Source organism: Diabrotica undecimpunctata, chromosome 10 (genome assembly GCF_040954645.1).
Source record: "Diabrotica undecimpunctata isolate CICGRU chromosome 10, icDiaUnde3, whole genome shotgun sequence".
In the NCBI taxonomy this organism is placed as follows: Eukaryota; Metazoa; Arthropoda; class Insecta; order Coleoptera; family Chrysomelidae; genus Diabrotica; species Diabrotica undecimpunctata.
Window position 1 is genome coordinate 13,621,999 of NC_092812.1, and position 25,244 is coordinate 13,647,242.

General features: G+C 34.0%; 1 protein-coding gene across 1 annotated transcript in view; it reads left to right on the forward strand.

Moving 5' to 3' along the window:
- The window catches only part of LOC140452340 (lachesin-like), a 985,903-nt gene that overhangs the window by 660,460 nt on the left and 300,199 nt on the right, over positions 1 to 25,244 (forward strand). The window contains exon 5 of the mRNA XM_072546526.1: positions 7,644 to 7,968. Within this exon, the coding sequence (XP_072402627.1) occupies positions 7,644 to 7,968 (325 nt within the window). The remainder of the gene's footprint in view (positions 1 to 7,643; positions 7,969 to 25,244) is intronic.

A 25,244-nucleotide genomic window follows, 5' to 3' on the forward strand; every position in this document is an offset into this window, starting at 1 on the left:
CTTAATGGCACTTTATTGGAAAAAGTCCGGAACTTACAAACTTTTTAGATGCACTGCCAGACAAATTCAAAGTCTGCAATGAAACTTGTTTAAATATCAAATGCACCAGAAATTAAAAATTGGCATTAAAAAAATTATTAAATAAGCACTAAAATATACTACATATTAATAAATATAAAATATATTTTTCGTACCCTAAAATATGTAGTTTTAATAAAAAAATAAAAATAAATAATAAAAAGAAGCATTTCTTAAGTTCATTCTAGTCATTCATCAGATTTAAATATCTAGTCAAATAATTAGATCAACATCTTCGATGAGATTATGCATTATTAATCATAAAGTAAAAAGATTTAAATAGGTACACTGTATTTATTTTCTCTAAAATAAAAAGAATATTGTCACCAAATAACACTTGATCTGTTGTTGAGGTGTGAAAAAAACAAGAGGACTTCTATTTATTTACAGTAATAAAGAGGCTTTATTGCCTACAACAATACATAATTACATATTACGGTGCGGTGCTCCTTTTACGGTGTCTCACATAATATCTCTGACGCTCCACACCAAAGCTAAGCTTACTCGCTCTTGTCTCGCACAAGCACTTAGGGTGGCCGCACACAGAAAGAGCAAAACTGTTTTAGTCAAAAACGTTTTTGACTAAACGAGTCTGATGCTGATGTTTTCATATAAATGAAATGAGCTGACGCACACTGATTAGTCGTGTGTCTAAAGCATGTTTAGGCTCATTTAGTTTCAGTCAGTCTGTTTGATGTTGATTACCGGATCGTCGTTTTGTGTCGAAACATTTCAATGTACGCAGGCGCAACGTGTTTTTGGAATTCCCTTCTTGAAACCTCTCGAGTAGTCAACAAGAAGCACATGTGGAAACAGCGATATTTTGCTTGTTTATATTGTGTGTATCATGGAAGTGGACGCAGAAAAATTAATTGTACTGATTGAGGCCAGATTCTTTTCTCATTTATAGGATGCACCCAAAATTGTCTTTTATTTTGCGTTTTTTCGTCCTGTAGGAGGAACCACTGCCAGAAAACTAGTGCAATTTCGTCGTTGTCTGTCGACATCTTTAATAAAACTGATTGCAGTATGGTTTGTGCAAACATTTTGTTTCTCTTGAAAACAAAATGTTTCTTGTGGAAACAAAAACGTTTTCGTTTCAAACAAAAACGTTTTTGACTAAAACAGTTTTGCTCTTTCTGTGTGCGGCCACCCTTACTAACACGTACAGTATCACACATATACATTGAACGCTCATGCGCAGTATACCTATATCAATACTAAAGATACATACAATATAAATATATTACATTTCTGAACATCTGTAAGATATGGGATTTACTATAGTATTCCTACATTTGGAATACTTGCTTGGAGCTCAGCTCAAGATACTAATGTGAAAGGTCCTAATTTTTTTTCCCTTTAAACATTGCTATTTCTCATTTTAACACTGCTTAAAAATATTTTAAAAGTAATAAATATGCCTGAAATAAAGGTCTTGTAATTACTTTTAGGAATATGCACTTGAATGTGTTTCTTTTCACTACATGCAATTAAACTTGCACTGCAACTTTTTACCCATCTATAGTTCAACAAGATTTTAAATAATTGAATTGTCTTATGTAAAAAAACAAATTGGGAAAAAAGACTATTGGTAAACTGGTAGACTATAGCCTTATGACAAACTGAATTTACTTTCTTGTTTTATTAAATTTATATATCATAGCACAGTATAGTATAGTTTTAGGTTTTGATTTTAGTTTTAAAACCAGTCTTTGGGTCGAGTCCGGTCTATATAGCAGTATGAAGGATAAGATATGTAAATTCTCATTTTAAATTGTTGGTAACAATTTTTTAAGCCCTTCTCTCTAATCGGATTGCCGAATATAGGCCTCTCCTAATTTTTGCCATTCATCTCTGTTGTTTGTGAGACGTTTTCACATTGGTCCCGCAGTTTTTTTAATACCGTCTCTCCAGCGTATTTGCGGTCTTCCTCGTGGTCTTTTGGCTTCATATGGCCGCCAATTCCCGATTTCTTTATTCCATCGGCCATCCTTAAGACGTTCTTTATGTCCAACCCATTTCCATTTCAGTTTAGCTACCTGTTCAACAGCATCTTTTACTGTCGTTCTATTACGAATGTCTTCATTGGTTTTATGGTCTTTGAGTGAGATACCCAGCATCTGTCGTTCCATAGCTTTCTGAGTTTTTCTGATCTTCTCCATGTTTATTTTAGTGAATGTCCAGGTTTGAGCTCCATATGTAAGTACAGGTAGTATACAGGAATTAAACTTTGGTTCGCAGTATTTGGGGTATATTTTTATTTTTACGTACATATATAAGAGTCTTTCGAATGCTGCCCATCCCATTTTTTCACGTCTGTTTATTTCGGTAGTCTGATTTTCTTTGCTTATCTTGACATTTTGACCCAGATAAATATATTGATCTACGTGTTCTATCTCTGTCCCTTGGATGTTTATCATAGGTTTGTCATCTTTGTTTGACATTAGTTTAGTTGCTGAAATTCATTTTCAGTCCTTATTTTTAGGGATTCTGTGTGTGGCTATTCAATCATCGTATTCAGTGCATTTCACGTGTCAGCTATTAGTACTACATCATCTGCGTATCTAAGATGGTTCAAGTATCTTCCATTAATAGTGATTCCCTTATTTTTTTTAGTCTATTGACTTAAAGATATCTTCTAGAGTAGCTGTAAATAATTTTAGAGATATTCTGTCTCCTTGTCTTACGCCTCGGTTGATCTTTACTGGTCTTATTTCTATTAGAATACCCAACGTCATTATCATTTCAGCTTGTTCGTAAATATTCTGTACCTGGAGTCGATCCAATTGGTGACTAATGCTTCTTCTATTGCCCACAGTTCTACACTATCAAAAGCTTCTTTTTTAATCTATAAAAGCAACATATAATGGGAGATTATATTCGTTAGTCTTTTTTATTAGGATTTTCAAAGTACACTCAGGTGCAAAAAAATCGATCCATGGGTATTATTTGCTGAAAAAGAAAACGTTTGAAGATATTAGTTTTAAATTAGGTATATATGTAAAAGTATATAATAGATTAAAATAATTTTTACAGATTATCCAAAAAAATCATTTATTTATAGAGACATACGCCAAAACTCAAAAATACAAGAATATTCAAAACTTTTTGAAATTACGAAAAACATTGATAATAAATCAATATCTAGTGTTTCCCCCTCGGGCCCTTATAACAGCCTGTACACGTCTAGGCATTGAGGTAATTAACCTCTGGATATCAAATTGATCAAATTGGTCCCATATTTCTTGAAGAGCCGCTGTAAGTTCAGCCAAGTTGTTTGGACGGGGTACTCGTGCTCGAAGACGTCTTCCCATCATATCCCATAGATGTTCTATGGGATTGAGATCGGGACTGCAAGCTGGCCAGTTCATACGGACAATTCCCACCTCCTCTATATATTGGTTGACGATTCTTGCACATTGAGGACGCGCGTTGTCGTCCATAAAAATAAAATTAAGTCCAATGAAAGGAGCAAAAGGTACCACATGCTGATCTAAAATACTTGTTATGTATCTTGCAGCAGTCATAGAACCTCTATCTACAATAAGTAAATCAGTATGGGCTTCTGAACTGATACCAGCCCAAACCATAACGAAGCCCCCCGGTAACTTATTCTTTCCGCAATATTACATTGAAAATATCGCTCTCCGTGTCTTCTCCAACCCCTTTCTCGGCCGTCTGGTGACCTTAGACAAAATCTGGACTCATCTGAGAACAATACATTGCTCCAATCTGCATCACTCCAGTTTTCATGTTCTCTTGCAAAAGCAAGGCGAGCTCTGCGATGTTCTATGGATAGTATTGGAGATAGGGCTGGCCTTCTGGAAAATAAATTACCTTCTACAAGTCGTCGACGAACTGTCCATCTGCTTACATCCACATTTCTCACTTCGCTTAGACGATTTGCCAGTTCAACTAAAGTTAAATGCCGATTTCTCAAACATGATGAGACCAGAAATCGATCATCTCTTTCAGATGTTACCCTTCTACGACCTGATCCTGGTCTTCTTGTGAAGTTACCGGTGTCACTAAAACGCCGAACTGCTCTTTGAACCGAAGATCGACTAACACCCAACATTTCAGCTGCATAATATTGGCTACGACCATCTTGAACTAAAGTCACCGCCCTTGCAGCATCTGTCGGAGTTAGAGACATATAGGAAAGATAATTAAATAAAAATATAACACGTTTTGAAAATAAAATCACTACACTAGTATGGTTGTTGAATTAAAAACAACATTTAATAAATATCTACTTGCTTCAGACCCTTTTTGACAAAAACCTGAAATACCAATTTGTTTAAAGAAATATAAAAAGCAATATTAAAAATATTATTTTATTTCTCGTATACGAGGGTACACCTAAATTTATATACGTAATTTAATGTCTCCAAAATTATACAACTTCAAATAAATAAGAAATAAGGAATGGATCGATTTTTTTGCACCTGAGTGTATATAGATGATCACAGGTGCTGTACTCTTTTGTAAATCCGGCTTGTTCCACTGGTTGATATCCGTCAAATTTAATTATTAGCCTGTTTGTAACGGTTTTGTTAAGTTGTGAAAGAAGTGAAATTGGTAGATCATTTTTCAGGTCTGTGGTGTCTCCTTTTTTGTGTATTAGTATTGTTTTAGCAGTATTCCATTTTTGGGGTATGTTGCCTTCGAATAGACATTTATTAAATAGTATTTTTAGATATGTGATGGCTTCTTCTCCGCCTTCCTTCAGCATTTCTGCTAGGATTCCATCGCTTCCAGGAGCTTTATTCCTTTTTATTTCTTTTACTGCCCTTTCTATTTATTCGTGGCTGATTTCGGGCATCACTTCTGAGTTGACATTTGTTAAATGCCTTTTCAAGTTCTGCTTTATGAAGTTGTTCATTTTTAATGGTTATTATGTGTTTCTTTCCTAGTTTCGGTTTGGTGCATACTTGAAAGTTCCTTAAAATCTGCAGTATCTCTTTTTTTTTTTGTCTCAGAAGATCTTTTCTTTGTTTCAGATGTTTTGTGATTCTACACTTATTTTGGATTTTCGTTTACTGTTAACGGTTTCCACTTCTAAGCTTGCATTTAATAGTTTTTTTGTTATGACTTCATTGATTTCATTTAAGCTAAGTTCATCTAGATTTAATACTTTCGCGGGTTTTAACTTTTATATTGTTCTGTATTAAATTTTAGTTTATCTTTGTCTATATTCCAAGTTTTTCTAAATTTATTTTTATTTTTATTATGTTTTATCTCTAATTTGGCTCTAACCATTCGGTGGTCACTACTTACTGACGCCGTATTTATTACTGTTCCTGGGACGACTTTACTTGTAAGATAGTTCATTCGATTACATGAAATCAACTTTAACTTGAGAATATCCGTCAAAAATCATAGCATGAAATTTGTCTTTAAAAAGATGACAGTAAAAAATCTCCTGTTAGTGATTCCATAGTAAATTATGAGGGAAAACCAGGAAAAAAACTTCATAATACTATCCCGACATGGTAGGCATTTTGCCGTGCATTTAGTTTACCTTCAATAAACACCAAGGTCTGATTTTATATGTTTGGTATTTAAAAAACATAAATAATGTATCCTCTATATATTACTGACTTACTTATACTAGTATTTTCCTTTTAATAACTTCCTCTTTTTATAAGTGCCAAAATTTTACTATTGGAAATATTTAATGATATATTCATGAATAATTCAGTAATAGCTCAATTTCAAGATGTAATCATTATCCCCATACTCAAACAATGGAAAGATCCTAATTCCGTTCACTCATATAGACCTATCTCACTTATATCTTGTGTACTGAAAACTTTGGAACAGATGATTAAACATAGATTGGAATGGTGGTTAGATAAAAAGAAGTTACTTCCAGATTTGCAGTTTGGGTATAGAAAAGGCTGTGGTACCATAGATGCACTTGCCACATTGGTAACGGACATTCATTACCTTCTCAAGTAATATTTATTTACCGACAATACTATTAGATATAGAAGGAGCATATGATAGTGTTTGTCTCGATATTTTAATGGAAAAATTAATAAAAAATTTTCATATACCACCACAATTGGTAAATACTATTCTTAACTTTTATTCTTGCAGAAAAATTTACCTGAGAACAAACAATAATAAACTTATAGGTCCTCGTTATAATAAACAGGGACTACCGCAGGGATCAGTTTTAAGCCCTCTATTGTTTAATATCTATACTGCAGATTTACATAACATTTCCATTAAAAATATCAGCTTTAAAATAATACAGTATGCTGATGACTTTCTTATGTATTCTTCTACCAAAAAATACGATAACTGCATTCAAACTTTAGACAAAAATACATGATAGATCCAAAAATTGGTTCAAACAAAATTGCATCAAGTAAATCAAGTCTTAGTATTTTCACTCGACACAATATTAATAACAAGTATGCAAGATACAAGTTAACTTGGAAACTTCACGTTGAGTTTATGTTGGATAGATGTAAGAAGGGTCTAAATTTCCTCAAATCAATTACAAAAACATGGTGGGGTGGGGTACCTTTAACTTACGTCAGTAGCACCCACCACATTTCAAATGCCTCTAACCGTCTTACGGCATCTTCTGTAAGACTCCAACTTTCTACTCTGTAGAGGAGGACATTAAATATGTATTATCTAAGAATTATTATGCGTGTATTGATACTTAAAGATAAGTTGCTTTATTTCGTAACTGTGACCCCAGACATCCTTAATTTTGCAGCCGAGCTGGCATATTTCTGTACTCTTTCTAACGGTGTGTCGTTATTATAATTTAAGCGTTTATGTTGGTATTCTTTCTCATTGTCAGTATTTTTGTCTTTTTACAATTTAGTTTTAGTACGTATTTGTTATTTTATTTTACATCATTATCTATTATTTTTGGAGGCCTTGCGCACTATTTGCCAGCAAAAGCATATCTAATATTGTTTATAAGTTGACTATTTACTGTATTATCATCTTGATTTGTCCAAGGATTCTCTAAAGATGTTGTCAGAGTATATGTTAAATAGTGCTGGTGACAGTATGCAACTCCTGTCATTTTGGAATCGCAGTGTTGCTTTTGTTGGAGGCATAAGTTTGAGGTTAGTCTTATATCCTAGAAACCTACAAACACACCGCAGTTGACATCCCTAGCCATCTATATTAGAAATTTCAAACTGGAAAGTGCTTCCCTTTTTCCTAGTCCTGCTCTGAATCCAAATTGAACTTCACGTAGGTTTTTTTTTCTTTGAAATTATATTGTCGGTTTCCGAGGTGGAAACTGAAATGTTAAATATATTTTAAATTAAAATGTTTTTTTAATAATTTGCAATAAACCTAGTACTGAATAAAGAAATGCCATTACAAAATAGTTTCACAAATATATTAGAAATATATAGAATATGAACCCCTATTATAAAATGTATTAAGATTATATTATTTTGATCACTAAATCAGTTTATAAGTTTAATATTCGTGTTGGAAGTATGAATTAATTTACATTTAATTATTATGCTCTTAATAGTTTCAATTACAAAATTATTTTTTATTTTTATGCTTTTTAGACGGCATATCTGGAGGTAGTTATTCCTCCAGATATTATCTCCGAAGAAACCTCAGGCGATATGATGGTGCCCGAGGGTGGTTCGGCAAAACTGACCTGCAAGGCCCGTGGCTATCCCAAACCTCGCGTAGTGTGGAAGCGGGAAGACGGAGGGATCATCGTTGCACGATCAGGACCATCCAACAAAATTGAACGTGTTAGTTCAGTCGAAGGAGAAACTCTTATCCTTACCAAAGTTACTAGGTCCGAGATGGGGGCCTATTTATGTATAGCTGCCAATGGAGTACCGCCTTCAGTTAGTAAAAGGATGATGCTTCATGTTCATTGTAAGTACTATTTTGTTTGATTTATTTTAAATAGATATAGTTAATTATGAAATTTTGTTAAATAAGGAATATATTTGTAACGCTATATAGGACAGGCACTTCTAACCATAGAACTCCCTACTGCCATGATTAGTAGACTAACTAGTAGGAAGAAAATAAGAGGAATTTGTAGTGTTTATTCCATTTAAAAAATGCAGTGGATCAGAAGAAAAATTAATTTTTCCAGCGAGTTCTGAACCTACCGAGCAGTAATATTTATTCAGCTGATTAGGGTTTAAGACTATATCAGTAATTTGGGGAACTTTAGCTCTAAGATTATTAACTATAGGCCAAGATTTTTTTTGCTCCTTATTGGAATTTTCCGTTAGGTATAGATATAAAAAATATACATTTAGCTAATTTAGTAACCTTCTCATACATGGACCTACGTATATTTAGAGAAATACATCAAAAATCCCTTGTTGCATATTATAGGTTTTTTAGTGTACTTTTTTGGGGGGAGTTCTAATTCTTTTAGTAAAGCAAGATTTTTTAATTTTTTGGTCTAAAAATTCTTGTTTGAAATACCAAATTGAAAATCTTCATAAGCGCGTGATAAAATTGAAGGAGCAAATCAGGAGAGCAAAAAATATTATGCCATTCTTCCGTAGTACACAATTTGATAAACCTGTCAAAACTACATTTGCTGAAAATCCTACCCCATCTGGCTGTGTTAGGTGGATTTTCACTCAGGTGGAGTCACTCTGCATACCGCCAGATCCGAATGAAGATTAGTATAAACTAAATACAATATGCTGTTATCTCTGGTTGGTTCGATAACCAGCATTCTCATATTAAAACTATTAAGTAAATTTATATTAATAATAACATGGCTGTGTGATGAATTCAGACAATCAATATTAAAGTCACCTTTCAAGAAAATATAAACTCATTTTGTAGAATGTTTTCATGCAAGGATTCCAATCTTTAAAAGAATAACTGAATAAGAGACTTAAAGGGTCTGTACACAACAATTAGAAAAGTAATAAGAAAGAAAAGATAGAAAATTTAGCTTTTTTCTGAAAATCAAATTTTCTTTATTATCCGCAACTTTTTCAAGGTGCATTTTTTCGTTTTAACTACCTGCTTTTAATTTCATTTACCAACTAACCAACTAATATGTTAAACGATATTTCAATCAATGAAATAAAAAATTATCTTTAGAGAACTTATAGAGAGACCAATACTTGTAAGCGGTTAAATATCATTAACGAGCCCATGTCCTAATTAAAGAAGTAATACCATATTTTGTTACTAAAATATGTATATATTCCTAATAATAAACTGAAAAAACTATAAACAAACATACGTAAAAGCCAAACTGGGTCGTACTGATCTGTATCATATGATTCATAAAAATATTTACTTTTGAAACTATTAGTGTAAGAATTTCTTCAAATTTAATCATTGTGAGCTAAATTTAATGTTCCATTGAAGAAAAATGTGCTAAAATAAAATATTCATTAACTGACAGATACATAACAAAGTGAACATTTTGAATAAAGTAGCATGGTCATAAGTTTATCAAAGCATGAAAACATGCCATTTAAATTACTTAGAGTCTGAGGAGCTACATTTACTGCTGTCTTCGTCTGGATATATTATTATGGGTTCGATATGGTTCTCTATTATATTGTCCAACTTCCACATTCCGGACTCGACTTTTTTTTGAACGTGTTACATACATTTCTGCCACGTAGTTGTACTAATATTATTTATTGCATCATAAAAAATATTTTTCATATCTGCAAATTTAAAAGTAGTGTTTTTGGCTGCTACATAATTTTTTACTTCTGCCCAGATGAACTCAATCGGATTAAGCTCACAATGGTATGGGGGCAGACTTAACACTACTTCGTTTTGACTTTTTGCCATCTTATCAATGATATATTTATTAAATTGTCCCTTATGTTTCTTAACGATAGCCAGCAGTTGCACTTTTAACATGGAGTCATCAAACCCTATATTTTTGATTTCAGCCACGCTTGGATGTCAGCTTTTCTAGAAGCAGTAGTTAGAATTTTTTTCAATTTTCTGGAATGATAAGACGCGTTGTCCAATAAGACGATGGAGTTGTCTTCTAATCGGGGCAGTATATTTTTGAACCAATTTTCGAAAGATTTCTCGTCCATCTCTTCATGGTAGTCCCCACTTTTTTTTATTCAAACACCCACACAGCCCTTCTGGGACAAACCCATCTTCACTGCCAATGTAACAAATTATTAGTCTTTTTCCTTTTCTTAAAAATTTTATTATTTTAAAATTTACTTGAAGTGAAAAAGCACATAAACATTAGCCTGCAGGATTTTTTAACCCCGTAGAAAAGTCCATCTAAAAATTCTTATTTATAAGACGTTACCGAATTGTCGACCCATACTTCAGATTTGGTGTGACCAGCGTTTAGCCAAGTCTCGTCTAAGTAGTAAATTTTGCGGTTTTCATTTCTGTAGGACTTAATTTTTATTAAAAATTCTCATCTTCACAAGAAAATTTCGTCCCTGTCCATCAAAATGCTGTTTCGCTGACGACGTTGAAACTTAAAATTTAGTTCTTTCAATAATTTAAAAACGTAGTGCTTTTAAAGTTAGACAAAAGCGGATCTTCATTAACAACCCTCAGAATTTTGTCTATTGTGGGTATTTCATTTCGAAAAAAGAATTGATGGATAATTCTTCTCATTGCTCATCATCATCATCATCATTTTGGCTTTACAACCCTGTGTGGGTCCTAGCCTCCCCAAGAATTTTTCTCCAGTCGTCCCTATCCATCGCCTTCCTCCGCCAAGCACGTATTTCCTTCTTCTCATTGCTTCTCTGTCAAATTCATCCAGCGAGTTAACAATACTTTTACGGTGCTCAACTGATTTTGGTGTCGACAATGTTCACTTAATTTTATATTCATGAACCACATTGCGTACACTACGGCTACACACGCCTACAATAGACAAAAAGTAACAATATTTGTTAAATAAAGTGAAAACGCGCACTCTAAAATACATTTACGCATTTCCGTTTTAAATACATTTATAATCATTTCCTTCGTTTTACCGTCAAAATGTCCCTTTACTGGTCTTTTTTTAGGTGGAATGAGGGTTAAATCAATATCAAGGAGTTCATCGGCTGTATCAGTGCTTTGACATTTTTGTTATTCTATTTATCTTCAATAACGTAATGTACTTAGTTGATTGAGAGAATGTCAAAATAGCCTAGGGAAAAATAAAATGTATTGCAATAAAACCAGCATCATCGAAAATACCGGTAAAGTTATGAAACTGCATTCTGTATACTTTTTCAAGTCCAGAAATATTGCATTTACTCACGATAAAACATCCCCAAAGAACAGGTTGGATTGACATGAGATTTGGCATACACATAGATAACATGTTAAATAAAAAAAGTTATATTGTACCGATGTGTGTTTTTGCCCTAGGAGTGAGTTTCACCCATTCTCAGGGGAAAAAAACATACTTTCAAAATAAGTCAGGAATTGGATAAACTGACTAATTCTAATGGCCCGTTTTCACGCTACGTCTTATTGTACGTTTTGTGGGTCATATAAAACGTACGACAAAATGTACGTTTTATCCAGTGTATACACACTACGTTTTTCCTTCCGTTTTCTACTTCATTTCTAATTCAGAGTCTTGAGTTGTGTGAAGTTTGTTTAGTGTTTTTTTATTATGGAGGAAACACGGCTGCTTTCTTTTATTTTGTCAACTATAACGATACTACGACTGAGGAAAAAGGGAATGAAGAGGGAAAAGACAAGATGGTCAAGAGAATGGCTTCTGAAAAGACACCAGTATTCCCACGTCTCGTTACTAAAAGAACTGAGGGGCAAACCAGATGACTGGCGCAATTATTTGCGAATGGAATGTTAATTGCTAGAGTTAGTAACACCATACATATTGAAACAAGACACTTGCATGAGAAAAGCGATTACACCCCATGAAAGACTCACAGCAACTCTCAGATATTTTACAACAGGACGCAGCGTTAAGGACTTGGAGTTCACAATCATAATATCCAAACCAGCGTTAAGCCAAATAATTCCTGAAACCTGTAATGCAATATACTTGGTTTTAAAACATAACTACTTAAAAACTTTTATACAATTCAATAAATTCCCCGAGAAAATCGTGGGTGCATTGCCGCAAATCTGACATTATTAGGCTTTTTTTGGGAAAAATGAAACGAACTGCAGTGGAATTAGTCGTCAAATAAGTCAAGATCGGACGACTTGTCTGAATATGTATTTTCACGTAACGTTTTATCCTATCAGTTCTCGCAAAACTATGCTTCTCCCATCATTTCTACGATCTGACCTTGGATTTCATTTCGATTCGACAAGACCTACGTTTTACTGTTTACATGCCACGTTTTATTGTATAGGATTTGTCCTATCCAAGAAAACGTACAATAAGACGTAGCGTGAAAACGGGCCTTAACGTTTTATCCTATCAGTTCTCGCAAAACTATGCTTCTCCCATCATTTCTACGATCTGACCTTGGATTTCATTTCGATTCGACAAGACGTACGTTTTGCTGTTTACATGCCACGTTTTATTGTATAGGATTTGTCCTATCCAACAAAACGTACAATAAGTCGTAGCGTGAAAACGGGCCTTAAGCAACCTTTGTTCTATAGAGTTTTTTCACTGAGTAAATACCTTTCAAGTTATTTGCGAGTGAATATGTTCATTTTTGTCTATTTTAAATATATGTACTTCCAATATACTTTCGAATTCAGACTTCTTCTGTTTTAGATCGACTGTGTCTACCAATTTTTCTATAGTATCTATAAGTTTTTTTATTTCGGTGTTAATGTTAATTCTTAATAGTAGGTTTATCTGATTATTACCTGTATTATATGTGTTTAAAGGCCGGTTTTCACGCTACATCTTATTGTACGTTTTGTTGGATAGGACAAATCCTATACAATAAAATGTGGCATGTAAACAGCAAAACGTACGTCTTGTCGAATCGACATGAAATCCAAGGTCAGATCGTAGAAATGATGGGAGAAGCATAGTTTTGCGAGAACTGATAGGATAAAACGTTACGTGAAAATACATGTTCAGACAAGTCGTCCGATCTTGACTTATTTGACGACTAGTTCCACTGCAGTTCGTTTCATTTTTCCCAAAAAAAGCCTAATAATGTCAGATTTGCGGCAATGCACTCACGATTTTCTCGGGGAATTTATTGAATTGTATAAAAGTTTTTAAGTAGTTATGTTTTAAAACCAAGTAGATTGCATTACAGGTTTTTTGGAATTATTTGGCTTAACGCTGTAATGTGTATGGTACTACCAACTTTAGCAATTGACAATAGGCTGAGGTGTCATTCGCAAATAATTGCGCCAGTCATCTGGTTCGCCTCTTTTAGTAACGAGACGTGGGAATACTGGCTTCTTTTTAGAAGCCTACTCTCCTGACCATCTTGTCTTTTCCCTCCTCATCCCCTTTTTCGTCAGTCATAGTATCGTTATGGTTGAAAAAATAAAAGAAAGCAGCCGTGTTTCATCCATAATAAAAAAATCACTAAACAAGCTTCACACAACTCAAGACTCTGAATTAGAAATGAGGTAGAAAACGGAAGGAAAAACGTAGTGTGTATACACTGGACAAAACGTACATTTTGTCATACGTTTTATATGACCCACAAAACGTACAATAAGACGTAGTGTGAAAACGCGCCTTTACACTGATGTGTTATATATTAATATTATATTTCCGTTATTACATAATATGCAATCTATTTTTTTCTTGTTGTTCTATTTGGACTTTTCTTTTCTTATTTAAAAAAAAATTGTTTACGCATATTTTTTTCTACTGGTCCCTTTTTTTTTCTTGTGTACGTATTGAAATCATCAAATATTATATGCTTTATTTTTCCTGCTACACAAATTTATTTATTTATTCTTTATAGAATTATTCTTTCCTTATTTTCATAATCTATAGCAGGGGTTCCCAAACTGGGGGGCACCCCCTGGGGAGCATTATGACATGTCAGGGGGGCTCGAGACAAGTTGAACATTAATTTAAATTTCGTCTATCTAAAATTCTAAATTGACCATGATGTTTAGAAAATTTAAACAAACCGCTGCAACATCTGACTTTACTACATAAACCTGAAATCAAAGGCTTGAAAGAATAGAATGTGAGTCGTTCAATGTGGCAACAGCGCGCATTTGGCAATTGAGCGTTTTCCAGCACTGCCTATCTTCTTCCCTTCCTCTACCAGACTCAGGCCAGCTAACCGCAGCTAAGCAATTGTGACTCAGTGTTTGAGATACCTCGGCCTAGCCTGCATGGGTTCTTGCATTATAAGAGTGCACGTGTTGTGAGATTTTAATTCTCGTAGTTAACTTTCAAAGTAGCGTGATTTAAGTGAGAGAAGATATTTTACTCAAGATGAGCTCAGCAAAGCAACGCAAGTATAATGATAATTATATCAAATACGGGTTTATTTGTATGCTTAAAGAGATAATGTCGAACATTTTTAGTGTGTAATTTGCTATGAAGTATTAAGCAATGATGTAATGAGACCTAATCGTCTTGAAAGACATTTGTGATCCAAACATATCTCTTTTAATGACAAATCATAGGAACTTTTTGCTACAAAATCTGAAAATTTAAAATGCATGCAGTTGGATAGTACTGGTTCTACTGCTGTCATCTGAAAAACTGCTTGAAGATTTATACATATAAGCTACTACTTCTTATTGCTAAAGAAAAGAACAGTCATATTTTTGGAGAGACGATTGTTAAACCGTGTCTATTAAGGGAGCTTATTCTTGGAACGCAGAGTAAGCAAAAGTTGTTTAAGTACCTCTTTCTGACAACACTGTCAAACGTTGCATTGATGATATGGCCGAAGAGATAGAAAACCAGGTAGTTGATGCAGTAAAATAATCGCCATTTTTTGATATTCAGCTATACGAGAGTACAGACATAGCACAATGTCCTCAGTTTATGTTCGGTATATTGAACACAAAAGAATGAAAGGCGAGGTATTTTTTTCTATAGAGTTGGAGACCACGACAAAAGCTATTCATGAATGAAAGCAGTGTCAGACTTTTTTGATAAACATAAACTCTCTTGGCAAAAACTGATCGATGTATGGACGGATGGCACGTCTTCAATCCTTGGTTCTCGCTCAGGCTTTGTGAAATTACTTAGAGAAAAAAATGATGATTTGACTAAGATAAATTGTTTTATACATAGACAAGCCATGTCCGTAAAAACCCTTCCAAATGAAGCTAATGCTGTCTTAAAGTTGTGTATTAAATTAGTAAATTACATTTACACTGCTATTTCATACAGAAGTAGGATGGCTCTCAAAGGTACATGTTGGCAAGATTATTTGACTTTCGAGATAAAGTAATCACCTTCTTGGAACTGCAAAAGCAATATAAACTATGCGTGGCCTTTAGAAAACATTCTTCTTCTTCTTCTTCACTGGCTTTACAACTCGGGGTGAGTCTGCATCGACTATCGCCCTCCATCCTCTACGATCTTGCGCTTCTATTTCCCATTGTTGTACCCCAATTCTAGATAAATCGCCTTCAACATCATCCTTCCTTTTTTTTCTCGGTCGGCCTACTGATCTTCTACTATCTGGTCTTTCAAAAAACACTGTCTTACACACTCTGTTATCCTCTGATCGTACCACGTGACGCACCCATCTTATTCGGTTTGCCTCGATATGTCTATGTTTTCAGTTTCATACAGTCACCAATTCAGCATTGCGGCGTCTTCTCCAATCGCCTGTAAATTCATCTCTTTGAGGGCCAAATATTATTCTGAGAACCATTCTTTCAAATACTAGAAGCTTATTGATTTCCCGCTGGTTGAGAGTCCATGTTTCACTGCCATATGTAATAATTGGGCGAATAATCGACTTGTACAGTGTTATCTTAGATTTTCTTTCTAGCAGCTTCGATCTTAATAATGTTGAAAGGGAATATAATGCTCTATTTCCCACAGCTATCCTTGCTGAGACCTCTGTCTCTAAGCGGTTGTCCGCTGTGATTATCGCCCCCAGGTATTTAAACTCCTTTACTACTTCGAAGTTGTGATCATTAATACTGATGTTCTGCCTAACTCTTGGTCTTGGATTTTTGGTTACTACCATGTATTCCGTCTTTTCTTCATTTATTCGGAGATTTAGACTACCACGTCTCTTGTAGAATACGTGACTGCATCTATATCATCAGCAAAGGCCAGCAACAGTTTTGATCCTTGATCAGCAAATCCTCCTGTCAGCTCAGACAATATATATTTTAAACCAAATTGAACAGCAACGTTGACAAGTGGTCCCCCTGCCTAAGTCCTGAATTTATACCAAATGGCATCGATGTTTTGCTTCCTGTCTTTACTTGCGCATATGAGTCTGTCACGCATATTTGCGTTAATTCAACTAGTTTTCTTGGTATTCCCATTTCTAACATTGCTCTCTACAATTTGCTTCTTTTTATGGAATGATATGCTTGCTGGAAATCTATGAAAATTTGGTGCACATCGCGGTTAAATTCCCAGTTTTTTTCTAATATTTGTCGGATGGTAAATATCTGATCCATAGTTGACCTTCCAGCATGAGAGCCGCATTGCTAGTCGCCTAGAATATCTTTTGAATATGGTGTGGGTATCTTTAGCAAGATAATTGATAGCACTTTACTTGATGTGCTAATAAGCGATATGCCTCTATAGTTTCGGAATTGTTCTTTGTTTCCTTTCTTATATATGGAAATAATAACGCTTCCATTCCATTCCAGGTATTTTCTGTTGTTGCCATACTCTCAGAATGATGTCATACAATTTTTGGTGTAAAAGGTTTCCTCCTTTTTTTAACAACTCTCCATTTATGCCATCATTTCCTGGTGCTTTATGATCTTTTAGAGACGCGATCGCATTCTTTGCTTCCTCAAGTGTTGGTGCTGATATTTCGATATCTGCAGAATAAAACGTAATATCTGCTTCCTCCGTCTCACTTTCAATATTTAGTAAATTCCAAAATTATTCCTTCCATCGTTCGACAATTTCTGTTTCTATCATTATAAGTTCATTTGCTTTATTTTTTATAGGCTGCGTTACTCCAACACTTGCACCTTTTCTGACTGACTTCACTTCACTAAAGAATTTCCTTATTTAATTCCTCTCGCCACTTCTGTCCATTTCCCGGATTTGCTATTCTAGGTAGCCCCTCTTTTTAGTTCTAAATAGTCGCCTTGTTTGTGCTCTTGTTCTGTTAAAATCTGCTTTGTTCTCCCCTGTAGGGTCTTGTAGCATTTTTAATCTTTTTTTCATTTTTATTTCCAGAATTTCCTCGCATGCTTTGTCAAACCATTTCCGTTTTGGGCGACTCCCCTTTTTTCCAAAGGTTTCCTTGGCTGCCTGTTCTCTAACTGATGCCACTTGCTGCCATGCTTGTTCTAACTCTACATTATGCTCTTTATCTCCCAGCAATTGGAATCTGTTGCTTATTGCCACTTGATAATCCAGTGCTTTATTTGGTGTTTGTAGGGCTTCTGTGTTCCATATTTTTCTTTTTTCTTGTTGTTCCAGTTTCTGTATTAATAATCGCCTTCTTAACTTAGATTTCAACAGAAAGTGATCGCTGTCGCTGTCAGCTCCTCTCATACTTTGCGAATTAATAATGCTACTAGAGTGTCTTGCGTCAATGAGGACATGATCTATTTGATTTCGTGTTTAGAAAACATTCTACCTAAATAATATTGGCTTATTTGTCAGACATTTTTGACTCGTTGAACAGCCTTAACCTAAAACTGCAGGGTGGGGACTCAAATATAATTACTCATCGTAATGCGATCAAGATGTATATTAGAAAATTGCAGCTTTGGAGGCGTAAGATGTCAGCCTACCCCTGCAATTATTCAAATTTCTCTAAAGTAAAGTGAATCTCAGAAGAAACACGTTTTAAGGACATTTATAAAGGATCAAGTTTGAAATTTTAAATATCAAACCATTTGGAGAGCCTAATTAAAAAGTTCCAGAAATAGTACCCAAACACTTGAGCATAGTATTTACAGAATGTCAAATGACCAATTTCATGCCAACATAGACTCCCTGCCTGAATCACTTCAAGAAAATGCTTTGCAAATAAAACATGATTTTTTTGCCCAATACAACTTTATTAGGATATAATGGACAAACCTTTATTTTGGTTAAAATATTTGAAAGTGTATCATAGTATATCACGGGATGCTCTTCATTTATAGAAAACCTTTTTCAAGCACCTAATTGTGCGAACACTTGTGGCAATTAAAACAAAGTATAGGAATAAACTTGATATTGCTAGTGACTTGCGTTGTGCACTTACTAAAACTCAGCTACGAATAGGCGTACTAGTAAAGAAAATTTAAGCCCTTCCATCTCACTAACCAACCTAATCTATTTTTCTTTTATTATTAATTTTTGTATTTTATGAAAACTCATATTGTTGTATCTTATGGCAGTATAAATAAATGTTTTGCTTTTAATGTACTACTTATTTGTTTCTATTTTGTTCCTAGGCCCATACAGTTTATTGTTAAGGGGAGGGGGTCGCGAGAAGCTTTCATTTCAACAAAAGGGCGCGTGGTACTAAAAAGTTTGGGAACCCCTGATCAATAGTTTTACCACTGTCAACTTAACTTTTTTGATTTTTTTTTTTTCAATTTGAGCAGTTTTTCGTCTGAGCTTAGTTTACGTATGTGAATGTAACTATGAATAACCTAATTATTTGTTTCCGGGGATACTTTGTATGTCTACTAATATTGTTTTTTATGGTTTATATTCCCTCTTCTAGAAACAACGGGGTCGTCTGAAGTTTTAGTGTAATATTTACAGTTTCTTACAAGTATTTTAACCTAAACTTATTACGATGACTTTATACAGGGTGTTTCCAAAAGGTATGTCATAAATTAAATCACGCATTCCGGGGACAAAAATGAATTGATTGAATCCAACTTACCTTAGTACAAAAGTGTACACACAAAAATTACAGCCCTTTGAAATTACAAAATAAAAATTTTGCATTATCTCCTAAACTACTTGACATTTTGTAATAAAAATGGACACGTTACTTTCTTGTTCTGAAAGCATTTTTCATATAAAAGAAACCTTAATGGGGGGTGTGCAACTATAAATCTCCCCAAACTTTTAAGTACGTTCAAATCAAATGAATTTTGTGGCATCATTAGTTTAACACATTATTGACGTGACAACGTCTTAAATTAGGTTGTGGCTCGGAGTCATTCATGAAAAAGTGTAACGCCCGCTCACGTCTGTTACAGTGAGTCACCGAACGAGAGAGAGGCCCGCCGGACCGGCGAATGCCTTGCGTCTCTCTCCCACTCAAACATGATCGGTCCGCTGCGCGCGCAGCACTAGAGAATTAGGCGCGTTGAATCGGTGCGTGCTTCCGTGCTTGTGTCTCTGTCTTTCTCGAGCGTTCTTGGCGTTCAAGACACATTACAGCAGAAACACTTCCTTTCATTTCTTATTTCTCCTATCATCGTCCTATCCTCAACAAAATCACTCAAATAGAAATTAGTTAAGTTTAAGTTTACATGTACAATGTTTTAGTAAACAAAATATATTTCCATAGTTAAAATTTGTGCAATTCTTATTTTCATTCAATTCCTTGTTCCTATTGTGCAATTTAATAATATTCATATCAATAAATATTCTACCGAGAAACAGACGTTGTCACGTAAAATCTTCGCCCGTAAAACCGACTTTACAGGCAACCGATTTTTTTTTTAAAACTTTTTTGCCTCTTATCTCTTTTTCGAAAAACTACTTTTTTCCTAGTTGGCCATAAAATTACAATTAGTTTCTATAGATACAATAATTACAAACAGTCCATCAATAATAGTCAATAATTTGAAGCTATCATTTATTGTGTGAATAAGATTAATATTAAAAATTTTGATATTACAATGGCCTACGCATTTCAGGAAATGGCAGATATGCATTTAACTTTTGGTAAGTTGGATCAAATTAAATATTAATTCCAAAAACTATCGGGAATATCGTAGGTGAATGTCAGGAAATAGTGTAGCAGCCGCAAGGCGTTATGCAGTAAAATACCTTAATCGAAATATACCAGAAGGAAATAGTGTAGCAGTCGCAAGGCGTTATGCAGTAAAATACCTAAATCGAAATATACCCGATAGACGATTATTTCTGACCATTGATCGTCGTTTACCGGAAACGGGTACATTAGAACCGCAAGTTGCTGGCAATAGTGGTCGTCCAATAATAGATGCAACTGATGAAGACATTTTAGAAATCATTAAAGAAGTCACTGGAACAAGTATAAGGTTAATAGCTGCTCAACAAAATGTTCCTCACGTAAGGGTTTGGAGACGTTTGAAGGATCAACTGCTTAAACCCTATCACTTAACAACGGTTCAAGAGTTATTGGTTGAAGAGTATCCTAAAAGGATTAGATTTTGCGATTGGAAAACACTCGAAATATTAATTTTATTAGAAATATTTTGTTTACCGACGAGGCTACTTTCAGTAAAAATGGAATAACAAACCATCATAACGAGCACATTTGTGCCGACGAAAATCCTCACTCCAAAAAAACGACTCATCACCAAAGGACTTTCAAAGTTAATGTTTGGGCAGGAATTGTGGATAAAAATCTAATAGGCCCAGTATTTCTTCCCAACAATTTAAATGGTGATAATTATTTGCAGTTCTTGGCAAACGATTTACAATAGTATTTGGAAGAAGTGAATAGTGCAATAAGGCAAAATATGCTGTTTCTATAAGATGGCGCTACACCGCATTACAGTAATGAAGTCCGGTAATACCTTTGCAGGCAGTATCCTGGTCGGTGGATTGGAAGGGGTCGTGACGCACCTATTTCTTGGCCACCCAGAAGTCCAGGTTTTAACCCCATGGACTTTTGATTTTATGGCGTTTATGTAAGAGAAAGTGTATTCTGTAACAATAGAAGACGAACAACAATTGAGGGTTAGAATAATTAAAGCTGCAAATCAATTTCTTCAGAAAAATATGATTTTTCAGCGCATTCGGTTTTCCTTATTAAAACGATACCGAATGTGTATTGAAGAAAATGGGGGTAATTTTAAACATTTATTGTAATATCATATTTATAGATGTTATAGACATTTTTTGTTCTTGTTAATTCATTTAAGCCATTTAGTTGCACGGAATGTTTTAAAGGTTAATGAAAAGCGCCGTAACTCAATAAAAACTGTTTTTTGAAAAAAGTGATAGGGAGAAAAAATTTTAAAAATCATGTGTTAAACTAATGATGCAACAAAATTCATTTGATTTGAATGTACTCAAAAGTTTGGGGGGATTTAGGGCTGCACACCCCCTTAAAATTTTTTTGTGCGCTTAGATTTTGTTGTTTCTTTTTTATGAAAAATGCTTTCAGAACAAGAAAGTAACGTGTCTATTTTTATTACAAAAGGTCAAGTAGTTTAGGAGATAATGCAAAAAAACAATTTTTATTTTGTAACTTCAAAGGACTGTAACTTTTTTTGTGTACACTTTTGTACTAAGGTAAGTTATATAGTATACAGTATACTCTACTGTATACTGGGTGTTTAGTACTATAGTAAATTAAAATTGGTCATTATTGCCAGATGTTTTTGCTGCATATGTCAGCAGCGTATAAATTTTGTATCAGAGTTTATACATTTCTCAAATATATTTTAAATTAAATCCTGCTATAAACTAAAGCCTAAATTTAACTTTTATGGTTTTATTCATATACGAAAAATGATACAAATAAAATTATATGAAATTTTAATCGCTCTATAATGCAATTACACATATTTTATACGGTCTTATTATTTATTTGCATTTTGGCTGCGTCTGTTTATGAATTTGTGAATAGCTGTTAAAAGTTTAACAGTTAATAAAATACTGCTTTTGGTAAGCGATTCAACAAAAAGTGATTTTTTGCGATTACTGAAAAATAAGCTTTTATTGTTTGTTTTTGTAACGTGAATAATTCTGGATATATGCTATTTATTTCGAATACATTTTGATGGATTATGAAAGGCACATAACAGTCGGTAAAGCAAACAATCATAACGCACTTTATTTGTTTAGATTTTTTCATTTAATATTACTTTCAGTTCATAAAAATGATATTTAACATTTTACTAACTGGTTGACGTCTTATTTACAATTTATTTCATTAAAGTAATTACTATTTAAATGGAATAAATGAAAAAAATCAAAATCAAACGTTCATTTTGAGAACGATTTCCGAAGTGGAAATTGAAACGTCAATAAACGTACTTTAACTTTTAATTGTGGCTTATTCCTATTTAAATAGTAATTACTCTAATATGCTGGAAGAAAATAGCTTCATAACAATTTTATTTTATTAAAATTACTTACTCTATTTCTCTGTTATCTGTTTCAACGGTCTAACGGTCTTTTTCAGCAAATATTGACCTAAATATATTTTTTATGATGCTATTAATATACCTACACACATTAAAATAATCTAGGGTACACCTATATTAATAGCTTTAAATCAATATAAGCTGCAAATACAAAAATAAATTTATGTTTTTAATCTTTTGTGTTTTTTGTTGATTATTGTATGAACTTGGACAGCAATGCTGATAAGAATGGCTATAAAAAATTTAACAAAACTTTAATATGCGGTTTCTGTCTATAAGGTAAAAAGTAATATTTCTTTATTGGTACTTGATTTTCGATATGTATGTGAATTTTTATTTAGTTTTGCAATTGCCAATATTAAGGCGGCTACAGACAGACATAAAAGCTTGTCCAGCATGCTTGTTTAATCTTTTTGTACAAGTATGCTTGAGTGTCTGTACGGAATTGTGGTGCAAGCTTTGTGATTGTGCAAGCGGTTTGAGTGTACCCATGATTTTCAAGATTGAACAAGTTGGCGTCCATTGTGTTGCTCTGTGAGGTAGCATTTGAGTAATTTTCGTAATAACTAGTGATCTCAATAAGGTTAACCGTGAATTATTAAAAGAGTTTATTTCAGAATACCAAAATCAGCCATATCTTTGGCACGGTAAGTCGAAAGATTATCAGAACAAAGCAAAAAGGGATGCAGCGTACAAAATATTATTAGAAAAATGTAGGTTAACCCTTTTGTCCTCATATGAGGACATAAAATTCTTAATTTTTTGTATTACTCGAACAACTGTGGTGACCGTTTATTCATGTTGTCCCCATACCGGCACACAAGAAACTTAAATTTAAAACATATATCGCTACCTATTTGTGGGTAGAAGCACTACAAAACGGATTTGAAAATGTGACGTAGAAACCATTGTGGAACTTTCCTCTGACGTTGACAGAATATCAGTTGGTAACTTTAGTGTTTTGCTTTGATATACTGCAACAGTCGTGATATACGTAGTAAAGAAGTGTACATTTAAGCCCAGAAAATTAGACTTGACTAAAGTTATGCTAGTTTAGTTGATTTTGTTGTCTGAAAAGTATTGTGGTCATATGAGGACAGTGTGAATAAGTGAACTAAATTAGAGGTAAGATAGTTTTTGCGATGAATATTATAAAATAATTAATTTGCTGTTTTCTTCAAGTACTAGTACTTCAAAATGAGCGGGAGAAAGCCACTTACATATGAAGAACTGCTTCAAGAATTGAAACGGGGCTTGTCGGACGTTGAATGTTTATCAGATGACGGAGACGAATTGTGGGAAATACAGAGCAATACAGGTAATTTTTATTACTACCGAACTAAACCATACAGAAGTCAATTGGGGATTCTTTTGTAGAGCAACTGGACCAAAATATTAACGAAATTGATGACATTATAGTTGAAGAGGTCGCTAATGAACAAAATGAAGGAACTTGTGCTGGTGGAAGTAGTTACCGAGAAGATGAATTTATAAGTTCAATAACACCAAAAGGTGACATCAAATGGCGTACAGGTATTACCTATGTTACACCTACTTTTCCTCATCATCAAGAGGAGGAGATTGAAGTTGTAGAATTGGAGAGCCCATCTACTTTTTTCTTCAAAGACTTTACGGACGATTTATTTTCTCGTATAGTGGAATTTCCAAATTTATATGCTGTGCAGAATAATATCTTTTCACCTACAAATATAGTAGAAGAGGTAAAAAAAGCCAAAAATGAGATGTCGAAATAAAGAAAATTTTATGGGTACAGCAAGAAGTAAAGAAGCCTGGAAAACAATTAGAGGTAGTAGAATAGATAGAAAAGAATGCAGTAGGTTAACTCTAATAGCCCCAGAATTATGGGTCGAATATTATGAACAAATGCTGACAGAAAATCGAACAGAATTCCAAGATATTGGCTACCAAAAATATGATATTTCCTACCGCGAAGAAACTGAAATAACACCAGAAGAAATTAAAAAACACGCCAACGCTATGAAAAATGGAAAGGCTCCAGGACCAGGGGGAGTATCCATTGAACTGATTAAATATGGCCCTGACAAACTATTTCAGCTATTGGCTTATACTTTTAATTGCTTCTTCTTTTTCTATACAAAAATAAAGGCGACAGAAAAGATTGTAAGAACTACCGAGGGCTTAGTGTAACTAACTCAATCTGTAGAGTCTACGGGAAGATAATTAAAAGCCGAATTGAAGATTGCTGGGAAGACGCTGAAGATCAGAGTGGCTTTCGTACTAGTCGTTCTTGTATAGACAATGTGTTCTGCCTAAAACAAACAATAGAAAAGAGTTTGGAACATAATATGGAGACACATGGTATTTATTGATCTTCAAAAAGCGTATGACAGTGTCCCATTAGCCAAGCTATGGCAGGTGCTAGAAGACAAGAATATTCCACCGATTTACATTAATGCTGTAAGGAAGTTGTACGATGATATGACGAGTGTAATAAAGATTGGACAAAAAGTGACAAAAAAGATAAAAGTGACCAAAGGACTTCGCGAAGGCTGCTGCATTGCACATACACTCTTTAAGATTTAATTGGAGGGGGTTTTGAATATTTGGAAAAGAAAATGTGAACCTATGGGTGTTAAAATTGGAGACCATACACTGTACAGCTTGCATTTTGCTGATGACCAAGTAATACTTGCAGAAGATCAAGATGATATCCACTACATGTTACGAAAAATAGATGAAGAATATACTAAGTGGGGCTTATCAATTAATCCATCAAAAACAGAGTACGTAGTAGTGAGAGGTGAAGGAAAGCACTTAGAACTAGGAAGCAAACAAATTCAAAATAC